General features: G+C 51.0%; 1 protein-coding gene across 1 annotated transcript in view; it reads left to right on the forward strand.

Moving 5' to 3' along the window:
• Window positions 1–18,581, forward strand: part of INTS8 (integrator complex subunit 8) — a 107,954-nt gene that overhangs the window by 4,513 nt on the left and 84,860 nt on the right. The window contains exons 5-9 of the mRNA XM_069731689.1: window positions 1,061–1,132; window positions 1,527–1,578; window positions 2,524–2,706; window positions 5,530–5,637; window positions 5,730–5,882. Coding sequence (XP_069587790.1) covers window positions 1,061–1,132; window positions 1,527–1,578; window positions 2,524–2,706; window positions 5,530–5,637; window positions 5,730–5,882 — 568 coding nt within the window. The remainder of the gene's footprint in view (window positions 1–1,060; window positions 1,133–1,526; window positions 1,579–2,523; window positions 2,707–5,529; window positions 5,638–5,729; window positions 5,883–18,581) is intronic.

Below are 18,581 nucleotides of genomic sequence, written 5' to 3' on the forward strand. Positions count from 1 at the left end.
TAATGAGCATCTATTTGCCAATATATAAGTTGATCAACGCTTGTTTACTGGAAATCACAGGCGTGGTGCGAGCTTCTTTGTAAAAACATAAAGTGGCTGCAGCGTGTGAACCCAACCTTACACAGGCCGATGAATTACTGATGGGAGCAGAACAATTGTTAATAGGATTTTTCTGTCTACATACATCGTTATCAGCAGCACATCCTTTCATTACACTGGGTTATGTGCTGTCGATGTATATATATTTTTTTAAATACTGGCGCATATGACCTATTCATCCGACAAGAGTGTGATCGGCTGCATGTTTACACAGGCTGATAATTGGAAAGTAAGCGTTCTTGTGAAAGCGTCTTCTCCGATTGTCGACTTCTTTAAATGCACCTTTAGGCTATGTGCCCACATTGCAGATTCGTGTGTGGATTTTTCTGCACCGTTTCTGAAAAATCCGCATGTAAAGCGCACTGCGTTTTATATGTGGATTAACCGCGGATTTCCTGCGGAGTTTTTTTTGCACGGATCTCACATGCGTTTTTACACCTGCTTTTTCCTATAATGGAATAGGTGTAAAACGCTGCGGAATCCGCACAAAGAATTGACATGCTGTGGAAAATACAAGGCAGCGTTTCCGCGCTGCCAAATCCGCAACGTGTGCACATATTCTTAGTCATTGCGATCCTCAGCAGAGGTTTGTGATTTGGATATGTCCCACACAGGGCACTTCTTATTGGGCTTTACCGAGTGTCTTCAGCGTGCTCGAATACTATGTTTGAGTTCCCGCAGCTACATGTCTCGCAGCTGTTCAACAGCCACAACACATGCAAAGATTGCCTAACAGCCACGAGACGTGCAGCTGCGCGGAGCCTGGAACATATTTTTCGAGCACGCCGAAGACCCTTGGTTAGCACACGAGCATGGCGGATAACACTTCGCTCATCACGATTCTCTAACTCTCCTTGCTTGATATGGCTTCTTCCGGCAGTACCACTATAAAACCATAATGTATGTGTTGCAGCACTGTCTTTACCTGACTTGATATCTTCAGACATTTTCTGTCCAACAGGGCGATCCGGACCATTGTGCAGAGCAGCTTTCCTGTGAAGCCAATTAAGCAAGGTCCACTGCAGCCCAATGTGTAAGTCCGAGCTGATCTCTATGCTTATCTTATCATCTATAGCTTTATGGTGAGGGAACGTCTGGTGGCCACTTATAAAGCCACAAAGCAATTGGGTCACATTTACACAATGATTGCAGCATGACTGCAAACATACCTGTAGGTGCTCATAGGCAGAGGTATTTTTTTTTCTTCCTCCCTGCCCCCACCCTTTTTTTTTTTTTTTTCTCTCGTTTTATTTATTTATTTTCCCCCCTTCTCAAAAAGAGGCATCCAGTACAGTATACTGCCCAATGTTGTGGTTCTTCCTCTGTCGCAATTATATGTCTGGAAATCCTCCCAACTTTCAGGTAATATGCAGTTTCCCAGTATATTTATTGCTTGACTTATGAAAAAAAAATTTTTACTTTGACAGAATGAATCAAATGCAACAAGAAAAGGAGCTGACTGAAAATATACTGAAAGTGGTAGGTGCATCATTGCTCGGCGATACCACAGCGTGGAATAGATTGTTAACTTGCGAGCAAGGACCTCACCCCTAATGTCACTGTTTAAATTGTCTTAACTTGTACTGAATTTATTGTCTGTACATGTCCCCGCTTAATTGTAAAGTGCTGCGGAATATGTTGGCGCTATATAAATAAAAATTATTATTATTGTTATACCTCTTTGCTCAGAATGCGGTGTTTGCATATTATTACCAGCAGAGGGCAGTGCTGTCCTATCCCAGGTTCTCGCTGCTTGTAGTGTGTACGGGATCTCGCAGACCTCAGGTACTGGAGACATTTTTACCTGCACTGATGCATTACAGTAAACCACAAGGAGAGAGAATCTGATCATGGCTTTAACTCGCTGAGTATTCTCAAATTTGAAAATGATCTGCTGTCCATGAGATGGGGCAACTTTCCACCGCAGGAGCCCACCAAACCCTGAAGAGCCCCATGTGAATGTAGGAGAATCATGCGCACTGCCGCCCCATTCGTTAATGGGACCTCCGGGGATAGTACTTGGTAATACCCCTATAACTGAAGATCCATAGGTCAGCATGCTGTAATACAGGGATACTGTAACTTTTTTTTTTTTTTCTTTTCAACGCTTCTCTCGAGTGATTTATGACCACAGATCACATCAGAGTTAAATATTCTGAGACAGAGTCTGTAAAAACTGTGCTAAATCTTTAACAAAGCCCGGTTGCAAAAATGATTTTAGCTACAAATATTTGCCTTTAACCTTTTTAAGGAAATAAAAAATAAATGAACATCCCTTGTAATAGAAAACTGGCTTACGAGTTCGTAGATTATCATGTTGCATTCTTATATTTGTAGCTTTTTGCTACTGCCTTCATTATGTGTTTCTTGATTTTAGAATATCTGCTTCTCTAACCACATTATGAACCCTCCTTATGTCTGTAGCTGAAGGAACAAGCCGAGGACTCGATCACTGTGCTGGAGGAAGCCATTAAACTAAAAAAAGCCTTCTACATTCACACTATGAGGACTCTGGACCTACTGGCAGCTGAACCTGGTGCTGTGAATGGTGAAACTGAGAATTCTACCGCTGGGCTGATGATCAGTTCTGACGAAGTCCAGTGCCAGGTACTGATGACCTTGCACTTCATGGTGCTTTTTGGGTTTGCAGAATGTTATTCCTGGGATATTTTATTCTTATCTGATAGTTTATAGCAATAGAAGTAAAAAAAAAAAACAACAACAAAAAAAAACTCTGCACTCAAAATGTATCGTGTTGAAAAAAAAAAAAAGGGGGTTCCAATTTATTTTGCATAAAGTGATCAATTAAACGTTTTCGGTCTGGGTATAGACCTTCATCAGAAACTATGGAGATATACAAAATAAATATGTGTCAAAGACGTGACAAATGCAAATACATCAAAATAAAGTGGTGGTGACGAACATAAAAAAAATTGGTTGACATCATTGTATAGACAATAGTAGAACGTCCTGTATAGACAATAGTAGAACATCCTATTTTCGATACAGTATGAGCCCTAATACAGCCAGGGAGAAAATATTCAGAGTCACGGCTATAATCAAAATCACATCTTTATCAATCTTTCAGCTAGATTTTTAGAAAAGCTTCTAGCATAGCAATGAAATACAGTATAAAGGATACAACGGTGTCCCACGGAAAAGTCAAAATAGGAGGTATTTCTGCCAGTATAGCAAAGAATAGAGCAGGAAGATCAGTGTTCTTTAGAAAGATCCAGCATAATAAGAGATGGGCAGTCATCAGATACCTGGAGGGTTGAGGAAAGGGTTAATAGAATAACCTGTATATGTTCTGTCACACAAGGTAGTAGTACAGTATGTAGTAAATTTGATTATGTGCATTGTAGTGGCCACTAGATTTTGTAATGACCGTACCTGTATGCTGCTTTTTTAGGGAACCACGTGTCCTAGCACAGGGAGAGTTACCAGTGCCGTGAGTCTGATAAACAGACCGGGTAAATGTAGTCTTGTGTAGCGGTTAGGGTGAATAGGATAACCCGTTATATACTCTGTAATAAAGGATAGTGGCTCAGTATGAATGAGGGGGGGGGGGGGGGAGTCACATGTAGTCACACTGTTTTCCGCTTGATGAATAAATTGTGTCCTGGCGCAGGGAATATGGCGAGCTGCGGCACCTGTGATAAGCGCTGTTGGCCTATTCCACAGACCGGATTTTTATATCCTGGTGAAACCATGAAGTGCGTTGGTCGGGTGTGTCAGGTCACGTGATCTGGATGAGATCACATGACCACAGCAGGTGGAAGGTCCTGCTCAGGGCTGGACTGACCATCTGGCAAATGCCAGAAGGGCCTGTCTGATCAGGGGCCTCCTTGTCTGTTAACATATTGGTGTTTTCAAGATACCCACACTGTTGAGAGTTTTGACGGAGCACAAAGTCGCTGACTCCGTCACTTACCCCAGCACTCCACCGGTATTAGAAATATTGGTCTTGTAGTAAATCTTACTTTCCTCTATCCAGGGTAATATTAGTAATATATCCCATCTAGTGCTTGGGGACGGGGACAACATGGGCCTGTGTGATTTCAAATGCCAGGACTGAATTTCAGCCCCAGCCCATACCTGGTCCTGCTATATAGTTTAGCAATGTGCAACCATGTGACAATAGCAGTTGTAAGGTCCTGAAAACCGGATAGTTTGTACGCACTGATTGTTTTTGTTATATTGCCCCTGGCAATAGCATTTGTTATGCAGCATAGGTATCGTGCCCTATTATGGAAATGAGACTATTATGCAAAAAAAAGTGTACAGGAGGGGCGACATACTGTACCATGTGATTGACAGAAGAGGATGGTGACAAGGGGAGAGTCTATCGGTTCTGAAAGGAATGAGAAAACAAGCATTAGTGCAAATGGAATATGTATTGCAATGGATAACACTGTACATATAAACATTAATGGTGGCATCATTATTCCCAAATGAGCAACACATATTAAAGAAAACTCGCTATGTCGTAGTCTCTGTTCAGACCTTTTGGTTCCAGGGTCTGTAAAGAATAAATCCAAAATGCTTCCCTTTTCTTCAAGATTTTTATCCTGTCCTGTCCCCTTCTGGATGGCTCAGTCTGTTCCAAAACCTGGAATCTTAACTGCGTTACACTACTGACCCATTTTTATGGAAGTGGTAATTGTGTTTTGCTACATCTAATTATTTGATTTATGTTGTGAAATTCTGTCCCTGACTGCCTGAGTGGTTTCTCCCACATATACAAGACCACAAGGACCTTTGATGGCATATATAACGATTGTGGATTCACACGTGCAAAAGCCTTTGATTGGTATGCCATGTCCTGTCTGTGGGTGATAAATAAGATGACCCTTTTGGCTATTGTTGCACTGAAGGCACATTAGACATGGGAACGTGCCTCTTTTTTGGGGTACAAAGGAAGGTTTGTTTGGGATTAATGTGCCTGAACCAATGTCTGCTCTGACCAATCTATCTCTAAGGTTGGGGGGTCGGTAACGTGGGAGAAAGGGATTCTGAAATTCCTGAATGTCCGGGTAACTGTTTCGTAAAATGGCCCAGTGTTTTATAATAATGGTATGTATTCAATAGGAATATGGATGGTAGGTATGGACAAAAGCCATCCTCTTAGTATCCCTTTTCAGAGCGTAATTTTGGGGGATATTTTCTTGCTGCTAATGTCCTCTCCATCTCATCTAGCCTAGTTTGTTTGTTGCTTTCTTCTGAAACTATCCTATCAATCCTTTGACTCTGTGATTTCGGGATCGACTTCCTAGTGGATAATGGATGAAAGCTGGATTGATAGTTTATAGCAGTCGGCGTACATGCAGCACACGTCCGAGGAACGTTTTCCTAAATGTCAGTGGCTTTTCCCTTCATCATTAGAAAATTTTTTTTACTATTCATTATGGTTTTCATTTCATTCTTTAGGTCTGCTATGATCTTGGAGCTTTTTACTTCCAACAAGGACCTACAGACCCAGTGAATTATGAAAAAGCCAGAGACCATTTTTTTAACACCAAACAGCTGAATGCAAAGGTAGTTCTAGTTTTTCCACACCATAAAATGCAGTTCTCCATCGTGGCAATTTGTCTTGGGTCTGACCTGATATCCATTTTCCTACTTCACAGATTGGAGAATTTTCCACCCACTGCTCCATTGATGAGAACAGACTGTCCGGTTATTGCCAGGCTTGCAGCGTTCTTGCACCTTCCAATGTGGCTGCTGCGCAGTCATCCGCGTACGGTCAGATCCATAAGTTCATGAAGACTGGAAACTACCAGGTATCTTGGGGTCATTTATGAGATAAATTAGTGGCTTGCTTGATGGTCATTCATTTTAGCAGCTGACCACTTGTTAGGTTTTCTGGGGGATTTTTGCCAAGTAGTTACAGTGACGTTAACATGCAAGGTATTCATTCCTCATTTAGTAGTGTGATGCTTCATTCACAATAGTTACGTACTGCGTACACAATGGGGGATATTTATAACAATGCAATTATTAAAGGAGAAGAAAATGCACAAGACTCCAACTTCAAGAAGAGAAAAATCCAACACCTACCTGCAAATGTGGTTGTTTCTGCAGCTGGCAGACAAATACTTCAGGTCTTATTCAGAGGAACAGGACAAGCGCTGATTTCTTTATCGCCTCTCATTGGGGGACACAGGAACCATGGGTGTATGCTGCTGCCACTAGGAGGCTGACACTATGCAAATAAAAAGTTAGCTCCTCCTCTGCAGTGTACACCCCACCGACTGGCATTAAACTCTTCAGTTTAGCTTAGTGTCAGTAGGAGGTGGACACGGGTCTTTCATTAGACCCTTATCTACCTCAATGTGCGTCGTTCTTTTTTTCAGGTTTCCGGAGGGATACAGGGTGAACAGTCACACCTGTAGTCCCACATTATGGACTATGAGTACGGCGTGTACTGCCACCCCGTATCCTCATAGATCCCACAGCAGGGCCAAGATCCTGGCACAGAAGCGTGCTCAGAAGTCCGGTCCTGCCTCCGTCCCCCACCCACTCGCCCACCAGAGCCTGTCGGTCGGAGGAGACGAGGACGTCCGTCACCACCTACACGGACGTCTAATACCTTCCACTTCTTAAGGTTAGTACCGACGGCGTGGGAAGTTAGGTGAGTATTTGTGCCCTATCAGTTAGGGGGCCCTGTGGATCCCCTACGTTTCCTGCGCAGTTTTCCTTTTGAGCAGCGCGGTGCCTTACTGGCAGCCGCACTGCTATTTCTACGGCCGCACTTCTCTACCTGCGGCCGCACCTTTTTCCGCAGACCCACCGATCTGGGTGACACTGAGGCCCCATTCCTTCCCTATCTTTGGGGGCCTTGATACCGACTGCGCTGTTTTCCACCGCGGCCGCGTTTTTACAGGCAGTCGCACTGCCTTACCTGCGGCCGCATCCTTTTAATCTTTGCAGGCAGCCGCACCGTTTTCCCCGGCGGCCGTACCTTAGGAGGTGACGCGCGGCCGCGGTCCTATCCAGCGGCCGCCGGCTTCTAATACAGGCCCCGGCTCTTCCCGGGGCCTACTTCCGGCGCCGGCATCGGCGCTCCCCCCTTTCCTGCGGCGGCTGCCGCGCCTATCAGCCGGGCGGCGCCCGCACTGTTTTTTGCGCCGCACCGCCGATTACCACCTTTTCGGCGGTCACCGGCTTCTAATTTAGGCCCCGGCTTTCCCCGGGGCCTACTTCCGGTGACGCGCTCGCCCACTTCCGGTATCATCGGGCGGGCTTTCTCCCGCCCGACAAACTCTGCATTCTCCTCCCACCGGCGCCATCTCGTCTGGCTCCGCCCCTTCCTCCACGCCGCTGCTGGACGCTTAGGGCACGAGTCTCCTTCATTCTGCCACGCTCCTGCGCCGGGAAACTTCGCAGAGCGCTCGTTCCGGGGACACAGCACGCCATCTGCGCCGGGGATCCACAGCATCTTCCTGCAGTTCCTGGTATCCGGGGTTTTTTTCGTCTGCCGTGAGTAGCTCTGCACTGCAGACTGACACCCTCCTCTGCCCCACTGTCCCCTAACCTGCTGGCATTTTCTTCAGGGACTTCTTCAAAATGTCTAACTCTAAAGGGGGCCGCTCTCGTCCTCCGACTTCTTCATCTTCTGCCTTAGTCACGTACTTTGCATGTTCGTCCTGTAACAGCAAACTTCCCTCAGGTCAGTCCTCCCCGCTGTGTCAGTCCTGCAGCAACCCGATTGTTCCCACCGCCCAGGATCCCCCGGCTGTTCCGCCCGAGAGTGATCTCCCCATCCCAGGCTGGGCCGCCTCTCTGTCACAATCGGTGGCTGATTTAACACGGGTCTCTCAAACCCTAGTGTCCGCGCTGGATCGGTTACCCCTGCAGACTCCTGCAGTGGCCAGCGGGTCTCAGGAACCGCCGCCCGAGCCCTCCTTGATAAGCCACAAAAGGTCCAGACAGGAACGTCGGTCTGAGTCCTCTTCGCGCTCCATCTCGCCGCTTGGCCCTCCCCCGCGGTTGGTGTCCCACCGATCCTCCTCCCCTGAGTCGGGCGAGGCATTATCTGATGCGCCTTCGGAGGATATTTCAGAGCTGGATCCTAACCAAATCGCCACCATGAGTGAGACCGTACAGAACCTCATTGGGGCAATAAACCAAACCTGTGGCATCAAGGATCCCTCTACGGAACCCGCAGATCAGGCGGTTTCGTTTAGACGGGCCAAACCACCTTCTAAATTTTTCGCTCCTCATCCTGAATTCGAGGAAATCTTGTCCAGAGAGAGAGAGAACCCCACTAGGCGTTTTCAGAGGGGAAAACGCCTGGGTGTGCTATATCCTTTTTCTCCAGAACTTACCGCCAATTGGACGGTCTCTCCCTCAGTGGATCCACCTGTGTCCAGGCTGTCCACCAACACGGTGCTTCCACTGTCCGGCGGAGCATCTCTGAAGGATTCTAACGATAGAGTTATAGAATCCTTCGCAAAATCTGCTTTTGAAGCGGCTTCAGCGGCTCTATGTCCAGCTTTTGCGTCCACTTGGGCTTCAAAATCCATTTCAAAATGGGCCAAGGATCTTCGGCGAGGTATCCTGGACGAGGCGCCTCCCGCGCAATTAGCGGAACTTGCCAACCAGATTTCCCACGCTGGTGAATACCTGGTTTTCGCCTCCCTGGATGTCGCGTCTTGTGCGGCTCAAGCTTCCAGCAATGCCGTTGCCATCCGCCGGACCGTTTGGCTCAAGGCCTGGCAGGCGGACTTGTCCTCCAAGAAATCCCTCACTAGTCTGCCCTTCCAGGGCTCTCGCCTCTTTGGTTCCCAGCTGGACCAAATAATTAAGTACGCCACCGGGGGTACAAGTTCTCTTCTACCCCAGGCTAAGCCTCGTCGCCCTCCTCCTAGACGACAGTTTCGTTCTTTTCAGCCTTTTCGTCGCTTCGCTGCGTCAAACTCCTTTTCCCAGCAGCGACAGAGGCCACAGGCACGTCAAGAGAAGAAGGCGGTGTCCTTTAGGCCCACTCCGTCCTGGCGTCCTCGTTTCTCCCAGGGTAGATCCTCCAGGCCCAGGACTGGAAGACCACCTCGGCATGACTCTCGGCAAGACTCCAGCCCAACTCCCAGATTGGGCGGCCGTCTTCTCCTTTTCAGGGACGTCTGGATTTCCGCAGTACAGGATGCATGGGTCAGGGAAGTTGTATCCTCGGGATACAAAATAGAGTTCGCTTCCCGACCTCGGCATCGTTTCTTCCAATCCCGTCCTCCAAGAGACCCCGCTCTAGTTCCGGGCTTCTTCTCAGCCATCGCTTCTCTGCTCAAATCCGGGGTAATCGTTCCCGTCCCAGAAAAAGAACGCTTCACGGGTTTCTACTCGAATCTTTTTGTGGTACCGAAAAAAGACGGCAAAGTTCGCCCCATTCTGGACCTCAAATTGCTGAACAGGAGGGTTCGCCTGAGACACTTCAGGATGGAATCCCTTCGTTCAGTAATTGCTTCCATGGAGGCTCAGGAGTTTCTATGCTCAATAGATATCCAGGACGCCTACCTCCATGTCCCGATATTTCCCGGACATCACCGTTTCCTGCGCTTCGCAGTGCAACGAGATCATTTTCAGTTCGTCGCCCTGCCGTTCGGTCTCGCAACCGCGCCAAGAGTGTTCACGAAGATCATGGCGGCGCTGATGGCCATCTTGAGAGTCAGAGGCTTGGTCCTATTTCCATATCTCGACGACATCCTCATCAAGGCTCCGTCCCTCGCTCAGGCCCACGAAAGCCTGTCCATTGTTCTCGACACCTTAGCCCGTTTCGGGTGGCTGGTAAACCGGAAGAAGTCCTGCCTTATTCCTTCTCAGCGCATCATCTTTCTGGGCATGCTTTTCGACACTCGTCAGAGCAGAGTCTTCCTTCCCAAAGACAAGAGATCCACTCTTTGTCGGGACATACGCTTGCTCCAGGGTCCTCGATCTCACTCCCTCTGTTCGGCCATGAAGGTTCTGGGGAGGATGGTAGCTACATTGGAAGCGATTCCCTTCGCCCAATTCCATTCGCGACCCCTTCAGCAAGCCATTCTGTCTCAGTGGGACAGGTCGGTCTTCTCCCTGGATCGACCGATCAAACTCTCCTTTCGGGTCAGGCGGTCTCTCAACTGGTGGCTGACGTCACCTCTCATCTCCCAGGGCAGGTCCTTCCTTCCGGTTCACTGGCAGGTGGTGACAACGGACGCCAGCCTGATCGGCTGGGGTGCGGTTTTTCGCCACCTGACGGTTCAGGGCCGTTGGTCGCCGCAAGAGTCATCTCTGCCGATCAACGTCCTCGAAATTCGGGCCATCTTTCTGTCCCTCCGCCACTGGGAAAGGATCCTCAGGGGCCTTCCAGTCCGGATCCAGACGGACAACGCCACGGCTGTGGCATATGTCAACCATCAGGGGGGGACTCGGAGCTCCTTGACCCTTGCCGAGGTATCCAAGATCCTCCTTTGGGCAGAGGCAACGGTTCCGATGATATCCGCGGTGCATATCCCCGGTGTGGAAAACTGGGCCGCCGACTTCCTCAGCCGCGAGGGCCTCGCGGCAGGGGAATGGTCCTTGCATCCGGAGGTCTTCCATCAGATTTGTCTTCGATGGGGAACTCCGGATGTGGATCTCACGGCGTCCCGAGTCAACAGGAAAGTTCCGCAGTTCGTCTCCAGGTCCCGCGATCCTCTCGCAGTGGGCGTCGATGCTCTGGCCATTCCTTGGTCACAGTTCGAGCTGCCCTACCTGTTCCCACCCCTTCCATTACTTCCCAAACTGTTGAAGAAGATCAAAGCGGAAGGGGTGCCGGTCATCCTGATCGCCCCGGATTGGCCCAGGAGAGCTTGGTTCGCGGAGCTCGTCAACCTTCTCGCGGACGCTCCCTGGCGCCTTCCAGACAGGCCCGATCTGCCACCCGAATTCTCGGTCGCTCAGTTTAACGGCGTGGCTGTTGAGACCGCGGTTCTGAGAGCGTCTGGCCTTTCGGACCGGGTGATTCACACCATGATTCAGGCTCGGAAGCCTTCGTCTTCCAGGATCTACTACCGCACCTGGAAGGCCTACTTCCGTTGGTGCGAGTCCAACCGCGTTCCGCCTATGGTTTTTTCCCTGCCTTCTCTTTTGGCCTTCCTTCAGGCAGGACTGGATTCGGGCCTGGCTCTTAGTTCCCTGAAGGGTCAGGTCTCTGCGCTTTCAATCCTCTTTCAGAAGACCTTGGCCTCTCGGCCACAGGTTAAGACCTTCTTTCAGGGGGTAGCCCACGCCGTCCCGCCGTACAGGGCCCCGGTGGAGGCATGGGACCTAAACCTGGTACTGGACGTTCTGAAGGTTTCTCCCTTTGAACCTCTTAGGGAGATTCCTCTATCAGTTTTATCATGGAAGGTAGCCTTTCTTGTGGCCATCACGTCCATTCGCCGCGTTTCCGAGCTGGCGGCCCTGTCTTGCCGTCCTCCGTTTTTGGTCATTCACCAGGACAAGGTGGTCTTCCGGCCCCCACCTTCTTTTCTTCCTAAGGTGGTTTCCACCTTCCACCTCAACGAGGACATCGTTCTACCTTCCTTATGTCCAGCTCCGACTCATCCTCTGGAGCGATCGTTGAACAAGCTGGACCTTGTCAGGGCTGTGAGGATCTATCTGGACAGAACGTCCACTTTCCGGAAGACGGATTCCTTTTTCGTCATTCCTGATGGCACGCGCAGAGGCCAGCCGGCTTCTAAAGCGACCATTGCTCGATAGATCAGAATGGCAATTTTGGAGGCTTACCGGGTCAAGAACAGAGTGCCCCCTCCTGGGATTAAGGCTCACTCTACCCGGGCAGTCGGCGCCTCCTGGGCGGTGCACCACAGGGCTTCCGCCCTACAGCTGTGCAAAGCGGCAACTTGGTCTTCCATCCACACGTTCGCCAAATTCTACAAGGTCCATACCTACGCATCGGCGGACACCAGCCTAGGCAGAAGGATCCTGCAGGCGGCAGTGGTGAGTCCTCTGACCTGATGGAAGTCTGTTTTTCCCGCCCTTGGGACTGCTTTGGGACGTCCCATGGTTCCTGTGTCCCCCAATGAGAGGCGATAAAGAAAACAGGATTTTTGGTTGCTTACCGTAAAATCTGTTTCTTGAAGCCTCCATTGGGGGACACAGCTCCCTCCCAATGTTTTTGTTATATGTTCTCTGACTGTTCTCACGTTTACAGTTCTCAAGTTTGTGGTTATGGTTTTTCAACCTTGTTTTTTTATCCTACTGCTTTCTCACTAACTGAAGAGTTTAATGCCAGTCGGTGGGGTGTACACTGCAGAGGAGGAGCTAACTTTTTATTTGCATAGTGTCAGCCTCCTAGTGGCAGCAGCATACACCCATGGTTCCTGTGTCCCCCAATGGAGGCTTCAAGAAACAGATTTTACGGTAAGCAGCCAAAAATCCTGTTTTTTGTCGTGTGTGTACCCAAAGTGTCTCACAGTAGATTTGCTTTATGCAGTCCTAAGGAAATTTGCTAGAAGTAATGCAGATCTTTCTCTATCGCCTTTCATTGGGGGACACAGGAACCATGGGTGTATGCTGCTGCCACTAGGAGGCTGACACTATGCAAATAAAAAGTTAGCTCCTCCTCTGCAGTATACACCCTACCGACAGGAAGTAGGATATTCAGTTTAGCTTAGTGTCAGTAGGAGGTGGACACGGGTCTTTCATTAGACCCTTATCTACCTCAATGTGCGTCATTTCCTTTCAGGTTTTTCCGGAGGGATACAGGGTGAACAGTCACACCTGTAGTCCCACAATGTGGACTATGAGTACGGCGTGTACTGCCACCCCGTATCCTCATAGATCCCTCACCAGGACCAAGATCCTAGCACACAAGCGTGCTTAGAAGTCCGGTCCTGGCTCCGTCCCCCACCCACTCGCCCACCAGAGTCTGTCGGTCGGAGGAGACGAGGACGTCCATCAGCTCCGTGGACGTCTCATTCCTTCCAGGTTAGTACCGGCGGGGGATGTTTAGGTGAGTATTTTCCCTCCCCACCCTGTGGCTTCCCTGGATCCTAAAAAGGGGGTTCCTATTTAGGGGTTTTCTGATGCGAATCGCATCTCTTTTCAGCCGCGCCACTGATGCAGCCTCCCTGTCCCCTGTTCCGGCGCGGCTGCCTTTACGGAACACCGCGCCGCTTCTTGTCCGGGCACGCTATCTGCGTGGCCGTGCTCAGGGGGGGACATTCCCGCCTCGGGTCCTGCAGGCTTCCCCCCCCCCCTGCCCTCTATCCAGCCCCAGCTTTAGCGCGGCCCTCAGTGGCTCCCCTGCTCCGGCCGTTGTATGCGGCCGTTCATTTCCTTTCAGCGCGGCAGCTTACCAGCCGCCGCATCGCTGCGGCTTCCCTGCTCCGGCCGCTGTATGCGGCTGTTCATTTCTTTTCAGCACGGCCGCCGCATCGCTAATCGGGCCCCCTGCAGCTGCGTCCCTCTGGCCGCTTACAGCGCCGCGCATCCTCCCTCAGCGTGGCGGCTTGCCAGACCGCCTCACCGCTTTGGACCGGCGGCTGCGCTACTCCCGCCGCTGTAGGCGGCCGCTCACCTATCGCTTTCTGCGGCGCACTGTTCACCGCTGCGGCCCTTCCATGCCGGCACCGATCGCTAATTTAGGCCCCGGCTTCTGCCTGGGCCTACTTCCGGTGCCGGACTCCGCCCCCTTTCTTCTCTCATCGGGCGGGCTTTTCTCCCGCCCGACATTTTCACTGCGGCCCGCCTTCTCTCCGCCCACTGGCGCCATCTTGGGACTCCTTTACATGCACCTCTCATCCGTCGCCACATCTCAGGAGCCCATACCGCGGTCACATCCGCAGATCGGTCCAATTTGCGGCAGGAGCTCATATCACCCTCCTGCCTAAAAGACGACTTCTTACCGGAGGCCCATCCTATCAAGCCGAACAGCGTCCTCCGGATCCCGTTTTTCGTCTACCGTGAGTAGTTCTGCTCTGCAGACCGACACTCCCCCCTGCCCTCTATCCACTCGGGCAAAAAAGGGGGCCATTTTCGTCTTCCTACTCCTGCAGCAACCCGATTGTGCCCACCGCCCAGGATCCCCCAGCCGATCCGCCCGAGAGTGATTCCCCAGTCCCAGGCTGGGCCTCCTCTCCGTCTCAATCGGTGGCCAATCTAACACTGGTGTCTCAACCCTGGTGTCCGTGCTGGATCGGTTACCCCTGCAGACCCCCGCAGTAGCCACCGGGTCGCTGAAAGCTCCATCCGAGCCCTCCAAGGCTAGCTGAAAAAGGTCCAGACAGGAATGCCAGTCTGAGTCCTCTTCTCGCTCCATCTCGACACTCGGTCCTCCTCTGCAGTCGGCGTCCTCCCGATCCTCCTCCCCTGAGTCAGGCGAGGCATTCTCTGATACGCCTTCGGAGGATAATTTGCGGCCGGATTCGAACCAAATCGCTAACATGAGGGATATGGTTCAAAGCCTCATTGGAGCGACCAATCAGACCTGTGGCATCAAAGATTCCTCTACGAAACCCGCAGATCAGGCGGTTTCATTTAGACGGTCCAAGCTACCTCCCAAGGTATTTGCTCCTCATCCTGAATTCAAGGAGCTTCTGTCCAGAGAAAGAGCGAATTCGACCAGACGTTCTCAAAGAGACAGTCTTGGAGTCTCATATCTCTTTCCTCCGGATCTCATTGCCAACCGGAATGAGAGGCGTTAGAGAACGACCTCTCCCCCTGTGGATCCGTCGGCTGCTAAACTTGCCACCAACACAGTCCTTAGGCTGTCCGGTGGGCGGCTCTGAAAGATTCCATCGATAGGATCATGGAATCCTTCGTGAAGTCGGCTCTCAAAACTGCCGAATCATCCCAATGCCCAGCTTGGGCTTCCACTTAGGTTTCGAAGTCTGTATCCGAGGGGCTAAACAACTCCGTTGGGGCATTCAAGCTGGAGCTCCATCAGGTCGGCTGGCGGAACTTGCCTCCCAGATTTCTCACGCCGGGGAATAATTTGTGCCCTGGACGTCGCGTCTTCTGCCGCACAGGCGTCCAGTAATGTTGTTGCCAGCTGTCGCACTGTTTGGCTCAAGAGTCATCAAAGAAGTCCCTTACGAGCCTGCCTTTTCAGGGTTCACGTCCTTTTCGGTTCCAAGCTGGACCAAATTTATTAAGGACGACACTGGCGGCACCAGTCCCCTTCTCCAGACCTCGCCTACTTCCCCTTAGGCGGCTACTTCGGTCTTTTTGACCTTTTTCGTAGTTTTGCGGCATCAGATTCCTCTTCGCAACAGCAGAGGCCTCTGGCACGTTAGATAGAAGAAGGTATTCTTCGACTCACTCTTTCCTGGCGTGCCTGCTACTCCTAAGGTGGATTCTCCAGGTCCAGGACTGGAAGTTCCACCTAGGCATGACCCACGACTAGGCCCCAGCCCGTTTCTCAGACCGGGCAACCGTCTCCTGTTCCTCAGGGACGTCTGGGTCTCCTCAGTAGAGGGCGCATGGGCCAGGGCACTTGTATCCTCTAGATACAAAATCTTCATTTCACGGTCCTGGGATCGTTTTCTTCAAATCCCAACCTCCAAGAGACCCCGCTCTAGTCCCGGGTTTCTTTACAGCCATTGTTTCCCTCCTTAAATCTGGGGTAAACGTTCCCGTCCCAGAACAGGAATGGTTCATCGGTTCACAGGCTTCTCTTCGAATCTTTCTGTACTGACAGAGGACAGCAAGGTTCGTCCCAGTTCGGATCTCCATTTGCTGTACAGGAAGTTTCGTCGGAGACACTTCAGGATGATATTCCCTCGTTCAGTAATCACTTTCATGGAGGCTCAGGAATTTCGGTTTCAGGCTCCCGAAAGTCTATCCATCTTTTCCGACATTCTAACCGTTGCGGGTGGCTCATCAACAGGAAGAAGTTCCGTCTTGTTCAGCGTCTCGTATCTCTGGGCATGTTCTTCGACACTTGTCGGACCAGAGTCTTCCTTCCCGAGGACAGGATATCCCTCCTTTGTCAGGAAGTTCGCTTGCTCCAGGGTTCTCGGCCCTAAGGAGGTTTGGTTGCAACATCGGAAGCAGTTTGCCCTTCGCCCGTTTCTTTCAAGACTTCTTCAGCAGGCTATTTTATCGCAGGGTACAGGTCTGTCTTCTCCCTGCATCGTCCGATCCGGCTTTCTCCCAGGTCAAATGGTTCCTCGACTGGTGGCCGAGGTCACTTCTCTTATCCCAGAGTAGATCCTTCACAGCATATCCTTCCTTCCAGTTCCCTGGCAGGTGGTGACGACGGACGCCCGTCCGCTCGCGGAGGCGCGGGGCTTTGTCTCCTGTTCTTTCAGGGTTGTTGGTCGGTGCAGGAGCCTCCTTTGCCGATCAATGTCCTCGAGTCCCGGATCATCTTTTCTGTCTTTCCTTCACTGGGTAAGGATTCTCAGCAGCCTGCCAATTCGAATCCAGACAGACAATGACACAGCAGTGCATATGTCTACCACCAGGGGTGGACTCGGCGTTTGCTGGCCTCGGCCGAGATTCCAGGACCCTCCTTTGGACAGAGGCAACGGTCCTGGTGAGCTCCGCAGTGCATGTCCCCGGCGTGGACATTTAGGCCGCCGACTTCTTCGGCCGCGAGGGCCTCGCGGCAGGGGAATGGTATTTCAGGAGGTTTCCTATCGGATTGCTCTTCGATGGGGGACTCCAGAGGTGGACCTCATGGCGTCCCCATTGAACAGGAGGTCCCTCGGGTCGGCCCAGGGTCCCGTGATCCTCTCAGTGGTATTGTCTCTCTGGCCATTCCTCGGTCGCAGTTCGGGCTCCCCTATCGGTTCCCACGCCTTCCCTTGCTTTCCAAGCTGTCGAAAAAGATCAAGGCTGGATGGGTGCCGGTCATTCTGATCGTCCCGGATTGGCCAAGGAGGTCTTAGTTTGCAGACATCGCCAATCTTCCGCGGACACCCCTGGTGTCTTCCGGGCGGACCCGATCTGCTGTCTCAGGGTCCGATCTGCCACCCGAATTATCGGTCGCTCAGTTTAACGGCGTGGCTGTGGACTCCACAGTTCTAAGAGCGTCCGGCCTTTCGGCCCAGATGAGTCACTCTATAATCCAGGCTGGGAAGCCTTTGTCTTCTTCCAGGATCTACTATCGTACCTGGAAGGCTTACTTTCGTTGATGCGAGTCCAACCACTTTTCACCTATGTCCTTTTTCCCTGCCTTCCATTTGGTTTTCCTTCAGGCAGGGCTGGATTCGGGCTTCGCTCTTAGTTCCCTAAAGGACCAGGTTCCTGCGCTCTTCTTCCCTTTCAGAAGACGTTATCTTCTCAGCCACAGGTTAAGACCTCCCTTCAAGGAGTAGCCCACGCTGTCCCTCCGTACAGGGCCTCTGTGGATTCATGGGATTTATAGGTTGGATTGGTTGTGCTTAGGGGTTCCCCCCTTTGAGCCTCTCAGGGAGTTTTCCCTGTCAGTTCTATCTCGGAAGGTGACTTTTCTCAGGTCCATCTTTTTGATCCGCCGCGTTTTTGAGTTGGCGGCCGCTTCTTGCCGACCTCCTTTTTTGATTTTAAACCAGGACAAGGTGGTCCCAGGCCTCTGCCTTCCTTCCTTTCTCGAGGTGGTTTTTCATCTTTCCACCTCAACGAGGACATCGTTATACCTTTCCTTTTGTCCAGCTCCGATTCATCCTCTGGAGTGATCGTTGAACAGGCTGGGCCTCGTCAGGGCAGTGAGGATCTCCCTGGCTAGCACAGCCGTTTTCCGAAAGATGGATTCTCTTTTCGCCATCCCTGATGGCGTGCGTAGAGGCCTGCCGACTTCCAAGGCGACTATTGCTCGCTCTATCAGATCGGCAATGGCGACTATTGCTCGCTCTATCAGATCGGCAATTTTGGAAGCTTTACCGGGTCAAGAACAAGAGTGCCCCCTCCTGAGATAAAGGCTCACTCTACCCGGGTAGTCGGCGCTTCCAGTGCGGTACGTCACAGGGTTATCGCTGACGGCTTTGCAAGCGGCACCTGGTCTTCCATCCACACGTTTCGCCGAACTACGGCGGACTCCAGCCTGGGCAGAAGGATCCTGCAGGCGGCAGTGGTGAGTCCTCGGACCTGATGGAAGTCGGTTTTTCCCACCCCAGGGACTGCTTTGGGACGTCCCATGGTTCCTGTGTCCCCCAATGAAAGGCGATAGAGAAAACAGGATTTTTGGTTGCTTACCGTAAAATCTGTTTCTCGGAGCCTTCATTGGGGGACACAGCACCCTCCCAAGTTCAACAGCTCTGTTTACTGTATACGTTTGAGTTCTTTGAACACTCTTCGAGTGTTTGAAACTGTTAATCTATGGAGCGCCGTAGAATTTGTTGGCGCTATGTGAATAAAGTTTATTATTATTATTCCTCTTTTACACGTTGCTTCTCCTACTGCTTTCTCACTAACTGAATATCCTACTTCCTGTCGGTAGGGTGTATACTGCAGAGGAGGAGCTAACTTTTTATTTGCATAGTGTCAGCCTCCTAGTGGCAGCAGCATACACCCATGGTTCCTGTGTCCCCCAATGAAGG

Source organism: Ranitomeya imitator, chromosome 6, assembly GCF_032444005.1.
Source record: "Ranitomeya imitator isolate aRanImi1 chromosome 6, aRanImi1.pri, whole genome shotgun sequence".
NCBI lineage: Eukaryota > Metazoa > Chordata > Amphibia > Anura > Dendrobatidae > Ranitomeya > Ranitomeya imitator.